We start from the raw sequence: 16,577 nt of genomic DNA, 5'->3' as shown, positions 1-16,577 counted from the left end.
TATTAATAATAACATTTCTGTAGCCAATGAACAAACTCTCCAGAGATACCTGCCTGACATGATTAATAAAAAGGAATCAAAATAAAAGGTGGAATTGGTTCCCAAGGTTTTAATTAAAATAAAACAAGGAGCAAAGGAATCTCTGATAGAATTAAGCACTGGCAAAATTTATAAAAATAGGGAGAGAAGAAATCCTCTCTAGATGGCATTATAGATAGTTAGTCTTTGGGCACTTCGGCAGCCGGTCCCGGGACGAAAGGATCCCCCGCTGCCTAATTACTGCTGAAGCGGCGGCCCCTCCACCGCAGAGTACCCCAGGCCCCCCTCTGAACCCTCTGGGCGGCCCTGCTGTTAATTGTTAACTAAGTGATAGAAGGGTGCCCAGAGTCTATGGCAGGAACTCATGAGCCCTTTTATAATTGAAAATAAATGAAAATGAACAATGGACATCCATTCTGAAAACCTACAGGACATGGATGATTTTTCGTAGATCTTTTCCACCTTTCTGCAAGGTTCTGTGGCCTGCAATGTGCAGGAGGTCAGTAAGACTAGCTGATCACAGTGGTCCCTTCTGACCTTAAAGTAAGGTGACCAGGTGTCCCAATTTTATAGGGACAGTCCTGGTTTTGGGGTCTTTTTCTTATATAGGCTCCTATTACCCCCCCCCCCACACACACACACACACACGCCCTGTCCTGATTTTTCATACTTGCTGTCTGGTCACCCTACCTTAAAGTCTGTAAGTCTCATGGGAAATTGAGGCTGCCTCCTGCAATCTGCCTAGCACTGTTAGCCAAATCCAACCAAATAGCTGATCACGTACATACAAGCATTGCGGGCCATAGTGCTAAGCCCCTTCAAGGATCCAGCCGTTGGAGAGCCCTGAATTGATTCTAAACACTAAACACTGCAGCCTCCTGGTGGAGGATTTTGATATGACAGAGTGTTTGTGGTTGTGGTCATACATTAAAATAGGATAATGCAACATTGCGTGGTGCATAGAAGCAGGTGGTTTCCCTGCTTGGGTGAGATGATGGTTTTGCTCGTGAAGGCCAGCCTCAGTTTGTGACACCGCTCTGTCTTCTGTGGCCTTTATGGCTCTATGTCAGCTAGGATCATTTCAAGCCCTTACACCAATTTCTGTCCCTTTTTTTAATGACTTTTTTCCCCCAGGTACATAAGTGAGAAGCCCATCTAAGCTGACTGCATATTTAAATTACTCACTACCTGGGCTCTAACAGCAGATCCCTAAGCCTTAATGCCTTTGTCATAACTACTGCTGTTGGGAGAGACAGACATCTTTGGGTTCCACTGAAATACATTCATCTAAAGCACATTGGGGGCAGGGGAGGCTAAAAGACAAGGACTGTCATTACTGCAAGGGTTTGTCTAGTGGGAATGGGGAATCAGGATTCCTGGGTTCTAGTCCTTAGAGCTGCCATTAACTCACTCTGTGAACTTCAGCCAATCACTTAATTTCTCTATCACAGTTGCCCTATCTCTAAAATAGGTATAATTGCTGCAGTTGAAGTAATGGAGCCAAATTTTGCTGTCATTTACGTGGGTATAACGCAGGAATAGCTCCATTGACTTACATGGAATGATTTCCAATTTACACTGGTGCTGTAGCTGGATACCAAATTGTGTTCCATCACAGAAACCAGCTCATTGGTCATCCCCTGTGGCCAGGACACTGTTGCTAGCTGCTTCTGGATGCCATAGCCTTACACAACTTAACCTTCTCATGACTGTGTCATACATCATAATACAAGTATTTTACCTCCCAGGGTATTGTGGGAGTCAGCATATTTGTACGCACTTGGGGAGTCTAGAATGAATGGCACAAAAGAGGTGCAAAGTGTTATTTGGCCATGGCTGGCATATACATCACAGTGTGCAATGCAAAAAAGCAGTTAGGCTGCCAGTGTTGTGTAGCCCATGGGATGCTGAAATAAAGTATTGCAGTGCAGAGAAAACACTTGTGAAGAGTCAATTTCGGAGCCCTAAAACCTTTTAAAATCATGTGGCCATAATCGGATTGATCCTATATTGCTTTTGTGTCTGGACAGGAAAGCACAGCAGAATCGGCGAGGGTTTTCGGAAGAGCAGCTTCGTCGGGGACAGAGTGTCATAGGCCTTCAGATGGGTAGCAACAAAGGCGCATCACAGTCCGGCATGACAGGCTATGGGATGCCGAGGCAGATTATGTAAATGTCGGCTGTTTGTCTGTCAAGAACACACATTCAATAGCATGATCTGATTACAAACACATAGCTAGCACCCTTTCAGCCTAATACATGGTTTTTAATAGTTTGCCCTTTTTTTAGGATTTTTTTTCTTTCAGTTGCAGCTTTTTGACTAAGAACATGGATGTGTTTTGCGTGCCAATTCACCCTGTGCACTGCTGCCCCATACTGTTCACTTCTGAACTATGCAAAGACTCTGGTTTTCTGTATTTATTTACTTGCGAATTGTTACCTTTGGCATTTGTGTCTTACAAAACTCAATCTTGTATCTCAACAAGTAACCTCATCCTTCAGATCAGTGACAATATTATTTGATCTTCTAAAAATAAAGACATTTTAAAAAATCCATTTAGACTGAATCTTTAAAGCCCACAACTCCCAACACAAGTTGCCAGTGGAGTGAGGTTACATGAACCCCTCTGCCATGTGTAGCACATTGGTGCCAGTAACCCCCAGGAAAGATCTGGGTAGTTGACCAGCTCCTCTCTCTCTTCCCAGTGCAACATGCAGTAAGTGCTTGCTGGAAGCTGCATGTGCACAGAATGGCATTCCCCACAATACTGTTGCTGCATCTGTGACCCTGCTTCTCCATGTCCAAGTTACTGCTGAAGCTTCAACCAGGGGCATACTCGAAGCTAGAACCAAATTCAGCTCCTGAAGTAAGGTGGTGGGATTGCAATGGAGCTGCACAAGGGCTGAATTTTGGCTTATAATGTCAATGGTCTGACAAATGCTAGAAGTCTGTTGTGAACTGAATTCTTTCCCACACCTCTCCAGTGACAAAACCAATTAGTTCCAGTTAATGGAATGCACTGAGGGTCCAAGATACGTGTGCCTTAGAGTAGTAAGTAACTAATGCCTTCCTTTTATAGAGAAGGAAACAGAAACAGGGGACTTGCTTGTGGGCACATGTGAGTTGACGATGATTTAGTGGATTAGACATGGTACTGGTCTCTAACCGTGAGGGAGACTGGCTCCCTCAGGGAAACAGGGCAACTCTCTCCACCTCTCTGTACTTCAGTTTCCTCCTCTATAAAATGAACAAATGAGATTTCCCTGTCTCTATAAGGGTGTTGTAACTAAGGCTGGTAAAGTGCTTTATTTGAATATTACAGCAGCATCAGGAGGCCTTGAGAGAGATGAGGTCCTGATTGTGGTGGATAGACTCATAGAATATCAGGGTTGGATGGGACATCAGGAGGTCCTCTAGTCCAACCCCCGTGCAAAGTGGGACTAATCCCCAGACAGATTTTTGCCCCAGATCCCTAAATGGTCTCTTCAAGCACTGAACTTGTAACTCTGGGTTTAGCAGGCCAGTGCTCAAATCACTGAGCTATTCCTCCTCCCTGGATGGTGTGTGTGTGTGTATAGAGTGTGAGCAACACATATGAGAACTGAGTCCAGGCTCATCCTATTTATAAGGACAATGAAAAAGAAATGCACCCCACAGAAATTCAATATAAAGTTCAGTCAGCTCAATTAAAGAGAGGTCAAAGGGCAATTAAGGAAACATAAACTTGCATTAAATAACAAATAATAAAGGTGACCCACATAACAGACTTTGCTCATTAGTGTTGCCTGCAGCCTCTCAGCTGGATGTTTCTATAGATAACACCACCTACTCTTTGTAAGGAAGTGAGGAAAATAGAGTGTTAACAATAAGACAGTCTTGCTCCCTACCTTTGTGTTCGTTGCTCACTGCTCGTTTTTACTGGATGTTTTCAAAAGCCTAGTACTTAATCATGAGTCAATGACAATTATGAATGTCCTGTACTGCAATGGAAATGGTGTCATCCAGAGAGGAAGGGTTCCCAGAGCCCACAAAGGGACTGACTGAGGCATTGCAATGCCTAACTTTTAGATGCCTAGAAAATCAGTAGAACACCACAGTGATCCATAAACCCTGAGTGTGGGCACCTGGACTCCCTGTACAATGCAGGGGGAGAGATAGGTGCCTAAGAATGTGATCTGCTAGGCAGGGTGATGCAGACAAGAAGGGTATGTGTTAGGTTCCATCCCTCTCAGGGAGCTGGGTGCCTAAATCCAGGCTCCAGGAAGTTGCTTATCTTTGCTTAACATCCACAGCTAGGAACCTCTTTAGTCATGCAGCTTAGATGCCTAAGCCAGGGGAGAGGGCTTTGAACCGAGGGTCTCCCATTTCATAGGTGGGTGCAATAGCAATCAGACGATAGAGTTAGTCTCGCTCATATGCTCTGGCCCAGTGTCTGTTTAAATATTTGTATACATTGGGAACGCTTCAACAGGCGAGCTTGAGGGAAAGCCCGTACCCTAGTGGTTAGCGCACTTTTCTGAGATAGAGGAGACTTCCCTGTTCAAATCCCTTCTCCTCATTGGAGGTGGGGAGGAGGAGGAGGAGAATGGAACCTGGATCTCTTACACCCTAGGTGTGTGCTCTTACCACTGGGCTAAAAGTTACAGGGTGGGTACCATCACCACCAAATGGATTGTGAATGGTATGTGACCTAGTGGGCATGCTCTGAGCATCCTACCTGATTGGGCAGCACAGGAAAGATAGATAGGGGGTGAATGCTTGCCTAGTTTGTGGTTCACATGAGGGCTTCTTTGTGATAGAGCTGTCTGAGTGCCTAGAGGGAAGCAGTATGCACATGCCCAGAGACAGAAACATAGGCACCTAGGAAATTTTACAGTGAAAATTTAGGTGCTGAATGAGCTTAGGTTCCTAAAGGGTTAGATGCTAGCTGAGTGTGTGTGTGCGCATCTGCAGGAGGGGGTTGTGGATCGCAGGGGTGCTTAAAACTGGGATTTATGTACCTAAATACAGGTTTTAGTTTCCTAAATGCCTTTGTGGATCTGAGCCCATGATTTTGATAAGGCCCATATTGGAGAGTTGATAGATCAGGATTTTATTCCCATCTCTTTGACCTTGGCCACATTGTTTTCTTTCTCTGCCTCAGTTTCCCCATATGTAAAGTAATACTTATCTCACTGAGGTAGTATTAACTCATTAATGTTTATGAGTAGCTTCAATACTATAAAGACCTACATGCCAGAAATACCTAATAACCAGTAGGTACATTTAGCATTTAGAAACTGAGATGGGAAGTACTGAAGCCTGCCAGAAATGCTGTCATATGTCCTGGGTCCCTGCTACTCTATAAAGTAAGAGGACCAGGGTACATCTTATTCAAAGGATTGCATGCCAGACTAAGGGAAGTGTCCAGAGGACCAACAACTGTTTACAAATATAGAAACATAGATAGAGAGGTGTGTGTGTACACACACTCATATGCACACTGTGTCAGTCAGTGACTGGATAGCTGGCCTTTTAAGAGAGTCAAGGCCCAATCTACCTATGTTGGGCTTCTTGAAGGGGAACAAATCTATTTTGGCCCACCTGTAAGCAATTAACTGTCAACCAGCCATCTAGGCAATTAACTGGCTAATGAGCCCCTGGGATTAATGCAAGGTTACCAGAGTTCAGCTGGAGGGTGATGCTTCCAAAAAGACTTGCTCCCAGTGATAGAGAAAATAGAGTCTAGCTGCAGAGAAGCTGGGTGAGGCCTACTGAGACCTAAAGCATCACTAAGATCCAGGAGTAGAGCTGTGAACTCTCTAGCTGTGGCATGTGAGTATATTTTGCATGATAACCCAGCTCAGAGAGGACAGCCAGCATCTTTTGAATGGGGGAGAGGATGCCTGTTGATATTAGCCTCAGGGCCAGAAGAAAGTTTGGAGTTGGGGGTTTAGCAAGGAGGGGTTTTTTCTTCTGTAAAAGGAGTTAATAAAAGAGACCCTCACAAAGGAGGGATTCTATTCTCAGTCGCCAGATGTGAGTAAATCATTGCAAGACAGAAAGAGGGTAGCTGGTCTGCAAGGTCATACTGTGTCCCAAGGGGATGTGCTTAAGGATGCTATCCTGCCTCAGTAAATGCAAACACTAGCACTCACTGCACAACTAAACTGTTAAGGAAAATTAATCTATTGTAGCTGCACCATCAAGATTGTCCTTAGTAGGGCTCTGTGTCTGAGACTGAAGGTCACCAAATTTAGAGAGGAGGGGGTTGCAGAGTGTTGGTTGTGGCACACGTCTTATGCACAGTATGCTTTTAATCAATGCTTTCCAACCTAACAAAGCTTGCTAAGTTACATAAATAACACCTTGCATGGTTTAAAACCAAGTATGAAAAGCAAAAAAGAGAACCCAATGCCTGTCTCAACTTCTGGGGAAAAGCTATCCATTGATCACTCTCAGGCTAGACAGAAAAACAACTATCTGATTTTCTTTAAATTTCCCTACACCCATCCCTGAAAAATTCACTACCTGACTGTTACTAAGCCTGGAGAATAGCAGACCAAGAGGTAATGTGGGCAGGAGGAGTTATTAACCACTGTAGAGGGAGGAATGGGCTCAGCCAGAGAGAGATTTCTGAGCTCTCACTTTGCAGTGTTTCTGTGATGCATGCAGTTGTGACCTTAAAATGAAGATATAATGCTGCTTCAGAGCAGCAGAAATAAATGAGTCTGTCATCCTAATGGATTTATAAATGGCATTAGAGAGGTGACCTTTATCTCTAATGAAATCTATAGAATAGCTCTCTTTTGGAGAAGTATTACTTCTCTATTCTGCCCCTGCAAATCCTATCAACAAGGATCCATAACAGGGGCCTGCCCATATAAAGCTCACTGCAGGGTAGGGGCCTGAGTCTGTACTGTGCTTGAAGCCAAAATGGGGCCCTGAGACTGAGTGTGGCCTCTGAGAGCTACTGTAATACAAGCAAATAATAATATGAGGTGTTATCAGTAACACAGGACAGTGGCATGGGGGAGGCCTTTTCACAGAGCAGAGAATGTGAGGCTCCTTCCCACTGGAGTAGCAGTCAAGAATGTGTAGTAGAGAGAAGTTCTCTCTCCATAGGGTGCAGATGCTTCCCTGTGTTTTGATACTAAAATCCCTTATGCCAGGCCTACCGGAGGGAAGAGACTGTAGGGAAGTGAAGGCTCAGAAGCTCTTAAACTGACATGAGACTAAAATGGAAAGGAGCATTTGGAGAAAGACCTGTGACTATTCACTGATGGAGAGCCCAGGCCCAGCTGCCCAAACCTCAGAAGAAGTCAGACATTTGATGCCCCAATAGCAAAAGGAGAAGAGAAGAGGTGAGCTGGACACCTCCTCACTGTTCTTGCCACAGTACGTTACACACATGGTCTTCTGTCTTTATTCGTGGGTTCTAGCCCATGAAAGCTTATGCCCAAATGAATTGGTTAGTCTCTAAGATGCCACAAGGACTCCTTGTTGTTTTTATCTTTATTCTGTGCTTTCACTTCTTACCAAGGTTAAGGAAGAGAGGAACACATGCCGGTGACTCATTTTAGTGGGATGTTTTCAAATAGGTGTCACCAGTAACCAACATTCTTACTTCATCCCTTGATGTTTAATGCCCAGGATGATGATGATATAATCAGTAGCTGAATGAAAGGAAGAGTGGCTCAAGAGTTTGAGTGCTAGCTTGGCTTGTGACAGACCCATGTTCAATTCCCTGCTCTGCTACAGAATTCCACTGTGACTCTAAGCAAGCCAGTCCAGCCCCTCACAGGTATTTAGGCACCTAACTCCTAGTGACTTCAGTGGAAATTGGGAGCCTCACTCCAGTGGAAATTGAGGAGCTGGGCCTTAGCCTTGTTCTACCTCAGTTCCCTTTCTGTACAATGGGGATAAGCATTCTTCCCAATGGGGGGATTGGGAGGTTAAATGTGTTAGTGATGCTGGGGTGCACACATACTGTGGTGATGAGGACATGAAAGTGTCTCAGAGAGAGGGCAATGCTTCTGAACCAAGGTAAAATAAATAGGTTTGGTACTAGTTTAGAAGAGAGTTAGGATGAAATCAAGAAAACTGATAGTAATGTGTGGTGCCTCAGTGTAGTATTTCTGCATGGCAAACCAGCCACTGAGGCTCAGGTTCAGACTACAGTGCTAAAGATAGTTGTGCAGACATTTGGGTGTGGGCTCTAAAACCCACCCAACTCTCTGGGCTTCAGATTCCAAGCTCCAGCCCAATCCCTGCATGTCTATGTGGCTCTTTGTAGCATCACAGCATGAGACCCATGAACCCAAGTCTCTTGACCCAGGCTCTGAGACTTGCTGCTGCAGGGTTTGACTTGCCATATTGTCCTACCCTTGTTGCTCCCTGAAGAGGAGACACCCTTCCCGCTGACCTACCAGTCCTTAGAAGGAGGCTATGCTGAACCAGTCAGTGGCATGGTGATGGTTGTGGTACTAAATCTAAAGTTTTCAGTTCCTTGCCTGGGAGAGTCTTCTGTGATAAAGCAATTGGGTGCAGCTGAAACTAATTAGGCTTATCCTTGTACACCTTGAAATGCTGTGGGGGTGGGTATGTGCACATTGTTTTGCAGGCATTGGGCATTTGAGAGTAGAATGTGGTCAGACTTAATTCTACTTTTAGATGAACAAAAATTGCTCAAGCATTTAGAAGCATGAGGGAGAATTCATTTTGTGAAAGGGGGTGATTAACCTGGGTTTACTATGAACTTTCTGTTATGGGCATGATATTTGGAACTGTACCTTCAAGTGGCTTAGTTTCCTAGATAGGAAGTCTGGGGGGGTGGCTACAGAAGCCCATATTCTGCTAGACAAGTAGTATGGAGGATTTCTGGACCCGTAGTGATTATTGACCACCACAGTGTGGAACATGGCTGTGCCAAGCAGCGTATCTGTAGGTCCCATGAAATATAGTACATCTATTCAGTGGCTAGGACTTGTTTCCCTTAACAGGCATTGTACTGTGTTGAAATTAATCAGCCAGATGCTCTGGGAGATGACCGTGAGTAACTTAATGCCTGCTCAGAGAGTGTGTCTGCATGTTATTGTAAGCAGTTAATTGCTTCATGTTTCTTATATTAAATAGGGGATTTGGAATTGGAACCCATTTTTCACTTTGCCTGGCTTGCATGATATGTGTCTAGTAGGGTATGAAATGTGTTGGGCTAGTAGTGCAATAGTCCTGTTTACACATGGATGTCTGTTTTCAGTGGGAATGAGGGTGCAGAGAACACTTCAAAGGAGCCATAAGAATTACTTCATTTGGTGTTTCCTGGTGCAGTCCGTACTACTGAGGTGCTTGCTTGATGGTGAAAACCTTGCTGAGGGTAAAACTCTTACGAGCTGAAATTTTATGAAACAACAGGGTGCAGAGGCTCTGCAGCTGTTTTAGGGGTCACTGGGAGTCTGAGCTTAGCACTTTGTAAGGTTAGGGCCCGAAATGCTAGATGTAGATGGTATCTCAGCTATTACAAAGGCATATGGTTGGAGAGGATGAGTGGTATTAAGGAACAAGTTTGCAGGATCTATGCTCTTTGGAATTATAGTTTCAGACCCCAATAAATTTAACTCACTCACATGATGAAAGGAACTTTTTTCTCTGTGGGATTTTCAGAAAGACTTTGAAATTAAGGGTTTGTCTGTTTTGCCTCAAAGCCCTCTCTTCTCCCCTCCCACCCCCCCAAAAAAATCCTGTTGCACATTTTGCAAAAGTAATATTTAGTCCTAAGTCTCTGTGGCCAAAAACATCTTGTTCTCCAACTCTGTGACCTGGGCTGGCTTGCAGCTTTTCCTTACGTCAAATGTAGCTGTGTTACAGTATGGAATGGACAATATAGAGTATATGAAATGCTTTGGGCTAAGAGATGCCCCATCAATGTAAAATATACTATTCTTTAGATTAGGTGTATATGGAATCATAAATGTAACTACCATCAACTTCCTGTAAATAAACAGCAGTCATATGAATTAAGGAAATCATTGAAGTAGGCTTTTATGCTAATGGATTCTGAGCCTTTATTGTTACCAAATGATTCCCAGCAAGTGGAATGATCACATCCTTTATTGTAATGTACAATATTTTGAATATTTTCCTGGAGTGTGAGGACTGAAAACAAAATGATCAACTCTAGTTGAACATGTTCATTACATATGCTTTCCAAAGAGCGATCATCAAACCAGTTATGCTGGAAATCAGCTCTTTAGAAATATAATGAATTTCATTTTTAGATGCACGATGTATTTTTTAAGCATGAATTCTAAATTACAGGCATCCCAATACTATGATGTAAAATCACAATGGTGGATGTATATGTGTATGCATCACTATTGTGGATGCATGTGTATATCTCACTTTAATGATAGAACATGCTCTATATTTGAAATGACATTCTCTATGATGAGTCCCTTAATAATTTTTGTTAGATGCAGATAAATGGGCCCAGGGTATATTTAACTGAAGTGATAGTGCTGGTGTCCTTCTGCCAAGTATAAAGGCAGCCGCCATTAGTTTAAAAGTATGGAAGAATGAAATTTCATTGCTCCGAGTATTGTTTGGTTTTAGTAAGACTGTGTACTGGCTTTACGAAATTGCAAAGCCAATCAGATCTGTGAAACTGAATTTTTATTTCTAAATGTACTCATAGTTAATATTTTCTGGAAGTAACAGCTTTATTTTCAGTGGGTCTGCACTAAGAAAATGATGCAATTCCCTGTTTGATATGACATCAGTTTAAAAGGACACAGATCAGTCTGGGCTTCAGACATAAATGCTATATCTTAAGCTTAAAACCAATAGGAATGTTCTTAAAACATATTTTAAAAATTAATAAAATTCCTTGAAGTTTTAGTTTGCTATAGTTAAGAACCCAGAAGCGATGCAATCTATAAACACAAGTGAAACTGATTGGGTTACTTTTACTGACAGGGCTAAATGAAATGCACAAGATAGACACTTTGTGTAGGTAATGGTAAATCAGCTGGATTATCTGTTCACAGCTAACAGTTTACGATGTAGAGAATGCTCTATAATGATGTCTAAGCTACAGTTCCTAGATTTATTGTTCAGCTTCTGAACAAAATTGGACACACAATCCATGTGAAAAATGGAAAAACACAAGTTTTTCCAATAACTAAAACCAGCTATTTTATGTAGTTAAAGAATTGCTTTAGCTTAGCTTTACCCTAAGCTATGAAGGCAGAGGTCAATATGGCTACACTATAGCAGCACAGGTAGGTAGCTGTAGAGTAGATGCTCTCTATGTCAGAAGGGGCCTCCTTGAGCCAGTAGTTAGGCTGAATTCTTCCATTGATCTGGCTGCATATACAGTGTGAGCAGGGAAGAATATCCTGCAAAATACAGTGAGGACCATGGGTCTATATGTAAGTGTGTGACCCAGAGAGAATGGTCAGAAACAGCATTCAGTAGGCAGCATGATTGTTGGAAATGCGGAGAAAATAAAGTTTCTAACAATGTGGCTTATAAATATCTTTGTTAGTTCAAGCTGCTTTCTGATTGATTATTGCCAGGACAAGAACTTGGTAAGTGCATGTGTCGAGGGAGGCATATTAATTTTTAGCAGTGGTTTTTTGTTTTTGTTTTTTTTTAAATGAGAGATTTACCTGTTCCGGCACGGTTAGTATTCTACCATAGCAATAGTATGAGCTGTGTAAATTAACTATGACTAGAAAGAACCAGCCCTGCAAGATGCAGCTTTAGCATGCAGCCTAGCTAATGCCTGGAAATGCAAACCACTGTTGTGTACTGTTAGATATTTTCTTAGCAAAGGCATAATCTTGCAAGGTGCTGGACATCCTCCTCTCCTAGATTCTGACCCTGCCAAGACTTGAGTATATGCTTAGGTTTATGCACACAAGTAGCCCCATAGACGTCAATGACAGTATTCTAGTGCTTCATTTTACACATATATGGAAGTTGTTGCAGGATTGGGGCCTCTACTGACTATCCTGGAATTCCATGGTAGGTATGGGCCCATCAATAGCTCTTGTGTAAAATGAAGCATTTATTGGTCTCATCTGGACCAGCTAACTAAAACCACATAATTACAGCTTTATTCAGCTTGACACACATGCCTAAAACCCCCAGAGCAATGGGTTTACTAGGTGTTCTATTAGAAGAGGGAGGGTCCAACTGCATTTATTGAGGGGGGGAAAAACCACCTCTAGTAATGGAGACTTACTTATATAATATTTGACCATTTTAAGCCTCTTCTACTATTCTAGAATGTTTGAAGGGTTTCCCACCATTTCTGTTCTCATGTGTGCCTTTGATCAAAACTCCTGTTTCCACCAAACGTTTTCAGTGTGAACACCTAATATGTCATCCAGTGAGGTTGAAAATACTGAGATACAGACTGTTTGGGATGTGTGTCTCTCCCTCTGTATCTATGACAGAAGCATTATAGGTCTGTGCATAGAACCCCAGCTCCTGGAGGAAGATGAGTTGTCTTTGCATTTTGGACATTTTCTAGCCCTCATAGTATGGAAGCAAAGCTCGACATGGTGATCTAATGGTAACTGACACCTGACTGAATGTACAGAGAGCATGATTCCCTGAGGGGGCACCAAAACGCATCTACTCCAGCAGAAGACACTGTGTGTGTGTGGTGGAGGTCCTTGCTGCTTCCAGTCCATAATCGTTCTCTTGGGGACAGGAGGGGAAACTGAGGTCATGTGAGTGAGGGATTAAGGCTTTCCTTGTGGGGGATCTCTTCCATGCTACCTGATTTCCCCAATCTGGAAAATGTCTGATTAAATCATTGGTGGTCTCTTCTTGTTTGGCTAGTTAAAGGGCAAATAGAACACCAGATACGACACCCAATCTCTGAAGGAGGGTAAAATCCTGTGCAAATCAGAAAGATGTGTTAGGAAACAGAAAACTTACCCTGCTGATGAGAAATGCACCATCTTCTGCCAAGAACAAAATTATCCCATTCCCAGTTGGTGTTTCTGTGACACTGCAGTGCTCTGCCAGTGGAGAAGCAAACAAATGGTTTTGTTAAGAAAAGCCATTTGTAGAGTTGAATAATGAACTGCTGTTACTGGAAACCGAATACTTGAGGGACCTGAACTTGTCACTGAGCAGAAACAATGGATTTGCCTAGAGCAGAGGTGGGCAATATGGCGCATGGGCCACATCCAGCCCACAGGATCGTCCTGTACGGCCCCTGAGCTCCTGGCCAGGGAGGCTACCCCTGGCCCCTCCCCTGCTTTCCCCTCTCCCCTGCAGCCATGTTGCCATGTGAGCAGTGCCCTGGACAGTGGGGCTGCATGCTCATGCAAGGCAGTGTGGCAGTCTGTTTGGCTCCAGCCAGGAGGCATGGCTCCAGACATGCTGCTCTGAGCGGCATGGTAAGGGGGTTGGGTATGGGGAAGGGGGTCCTGGGGGGCAGTCAGGGGACAGGGAGCAGGTGGCGGTTGGATGGGGCAGAGATTCGGGGAGGGGATGGGGAACCAGGGGGATTGGATAGGAGGTAGGGTGCCAGGGGTCCTGTCAGGGGGTGGGGGTATGGATAGGGGTTGGGGCAGTCAGGGGACAGGAGTGGAGGTTTGGATAGGGGGTGGGATCCCAGGAGGGGGTGGTCAGGGGACAAGGAGCCAGGGGAGTGGGGGTTGGATGGGTTGGCGGTTCTGAGAAGGGCAGTCAGAGGGTGGAAAGTGGGAGGGGTTGGATGGGGGCAGGAGCCAGGCTGTTTGTGGGGCACAGCCTTCCCTACCTGGCTCTCCATATAGTTTCGTACCCCAATGTCACCCTTGGGCCACAAAGTTTGCCCACCCCTGGCCTAGAGAGACTGTGGAGGGGGGGAGGAGATTTTCCATCCATGAACCAGAGCTTATACAGAAGGTAACAGACATGAAACCAAGTGCTGGGTGTTGAAGTTCAACTGTCAAGCAGTTGAGACCAAATTGTGGGTGTCATAAACAGATAGTTAAGGGTTAATAGAACAGGAGTACTTCATGTCTCTTTTGCCTGTAAAGGGTTAACAAAATCAGTGAGCCTGGCTGTCACATGACCAGAGGACCAATCAGGGGACAGGATACTTTCAACTCTTGAGGGAGGGAAGTTTTTGGGTGTGCTGTTAGTGTTTGGTTGTTGTTCTCTCTGGGTTCTGAGAGTGACCAGACGTGCAACCAGGTTTCTCTCCAATCTCTCTGATACAGTCTCTTATATGTCCAGAATAGTAAGTACTAGGTAGATAAAGCGAGTTAGGCTTATGTTTGTTTTCTTTATTTGCAAATGTGTGTTTGGCTGGAAGGAGTTCAAATTTGTATTTTGCTGAAAGGATTTTAATTTGTACTTGTATACTTAGGCTGGGAGGGTATTCCCAGTGTCTATAGCTGAAAGACCTTGTAACATATTCCATCTTAAATTTACAAAGAATTTTTACTATTTTTTCTTTCTTTAATTAAAAGCTTTTCTTGTTTAAGAACCTGATTTTTTTTTACTCTGGTGAGACCTCAGGGGACTGGATCTGGATCCACCAGGGAACTGGTGGGGAGAAAGGAGGGAAGGGGGAGAGAGAGGTTAATTTTCTCTCTGTGTTAGGATTGCTTTCTCTCTCGGGGAGAGTCTGGGAGGGGGAGAGAGGAGGAGGAGGGAAGGTGAATTTTCCTCTGTTTTAAGATTCAAGGAGTTTGAATCACAGTAATCTTCCAGGGTAACCCAGGGAGGGGAAGACTGGGAGGGGCAACGGTGAGGGAAAGGGTTTACTTTCCTTGTGCTAAAATCCAGAGGGTCTGGGTCTTGGGGGTCCCCGGGCCAGGTTTTGGGGACACCAGAGTGTACCAGGCCCTGGAATTCCTTGTTGGTGGCAGCGCTACAATTACTAAGCTGGTAATCGAGCTTAGAGGAATCCATGCTGGTACCCCATCTTTTGGACACTAAGGTTCAGAGTAGGGAGTTATACCATGACAGTGGGTCACTGCTTAAATGTTTCACAACGTATAATACAAATAGAAATGTTGGCATGAATTTGGATAAAACTATGGCAAAAAAGTTAAGACAAATGGAAATAGAATTCTTCGGGTCTAGAACTTCAAACACTGGGTCACTGCAGAAGAACTACTATATTTGTACTATAGTAGCCTCACCTTTAGACAAGGTGGGGCTGAGACCCAGTTAGTGTTAGGGGCTGTACAAACACATTTTACGATGAGCCACATGTTGCAGAGCTCATAATATAGGCAGACCAGAGAGAAATAAGACTCGACTGACAAAAATGGTAAACATAGGTAATGTGTGAAAAGTACAGAACTGGCTACTTCCCCTCCCACTCTTTTTACACTTCCCCAGACCTAGGTCCTACTTTCTCCTGTATGGATGTGAAACAATGACAATCAAAAATTGCCTCTGATCACCTACTTACCTCACAAGAAGGTGCTGGTGGTGGTTGGGGGAAGGGGCTACCATATGTAATTTGGCCAAAACTCTATCTAGGCCTGCTCTCTACCTACTTCTTTCATATCTTTATGGATTATAAAAACAGAAGGGACTACTGTGATCTTCGAGTCTGACCTCCTGCATAACACAGGCCGTAAGATTTACATGGATTAATTACTCTATGAACTAGGGCAGATGCACATGTTTCTAAAAAACATCCAATCTTGATTTTTAAAGATTCCCTGTAATGTAGTATCCACCACAGCCCTTGCAAAGCTGTTAAAAAATTGTGCCTTATTTCTAGTCTGAATTTGTCTAGCTTCTAGCCATCGAGTCTTGTTAGATTGATTTTCCCTGTATTAACAGATTTATGTTCTCCATGTAGGTACACAGGCCTACATGGAATATCCCCAAAGGAATTTAGGCTCCTACCTTCCATTTACTTTAAACTCATTTGTGGATTTGGGCCTTATAGGCCGATCAAGTCCCCAATAACCTTTTCTCTGATTAAGCTCCTAGAGTCCTCTATTCAGCTTTATTGGTATGAGGCATGTTTTCCAATCCTTGAATCATTCTCACGGGTCTTCTCTGAACCTTCTGCAATTTATCAACCTCTTTCTTGAATTGTGGATACTGACTCTGGTGTACATATGTGGTTCACAGCACATTCCTGAGGGAAGCAGATGGCTGGCTGTGTGGCCTCTCCTTCATACCCTGACAGCAGAAAATGAAACAGAAGAGTTCTTCCCTGCCGTGGAAGCTGAGTGAAATAACTGTAGAGCAGTGCTTCTCAAAGTTGGGCCACTACTTGTTTAGGGAAAGCCCCTGGTGGTCCAGGTCAGTTTGTTTACCTGCTGTGTCCGCAGGTTTGGCCGATCGCGGCTCCCACTGTCTGTAGTTCGCCGCTGCAGGAAGGGCAGCCAGCACATCCCTTGGCCCGTGCCACTTTCCGCAGCCCCCATTGGCCTGGAGCGGTGAACTGCAGCCAGTGGGAGCCGCAATCAGCCGAGCCTGTGGACGTGGCAGGTAAACAAACTGGCCTGGACTGCCAGGGGCTTTCCCTGAACAAGCGGCGAACTGGCTTTGAGAAGCATTGCTGTAAAGCACTTGGA

General features: G+C 44.1%; 1 protein-coding gene across 5 annotated transcripts in view; it reads left to right on the top strand.

Moving 5' to 3' along the window:
* Positions 1-2,592, top strand: part of TAGLN3 (transgelin 3) — a 44,908-nt gene extending 42,316 nt beyond the window's left edge. For all 5 annotated transcript variants that reach the window (XM_030581990.1, XM_030582015.1, XM_030581985.1 and 2 more), the window contains exon 5: positions 2,070-2,592. In XM_030581990.1, coding sequence (XP_030437850.1) covers positions 2,070-2,211 — 142 coding nt within the window. In that variant the 3' untranslated portion in view covers positions 2,212-2,592. The remainder of the gene's footprint in view (positions 1-2,069) is intronic.
* The last annotated feature ends 13,985 nt before the right edge of the window (positions 2,593-16,577 follow it).

This window comes from Gopherus evgoodei, chromosome 1, assembly GCF_007399415.2.
Source record: "Gopherus evgoodei ecotype Sinaloan lineage chromosome 1, rGopEvg1_v1.p, whole genome shotgun sequence".
NCBI lineage: Eukaryota > Metazoa > Chordata > Testudines > Testudinidae > Gopherus > Gopherus evgoodei.
Note: the sequence above shows the minus strand (reverse complement) of the source record. Positions and strands in the feature narration are given on the sequence as shown.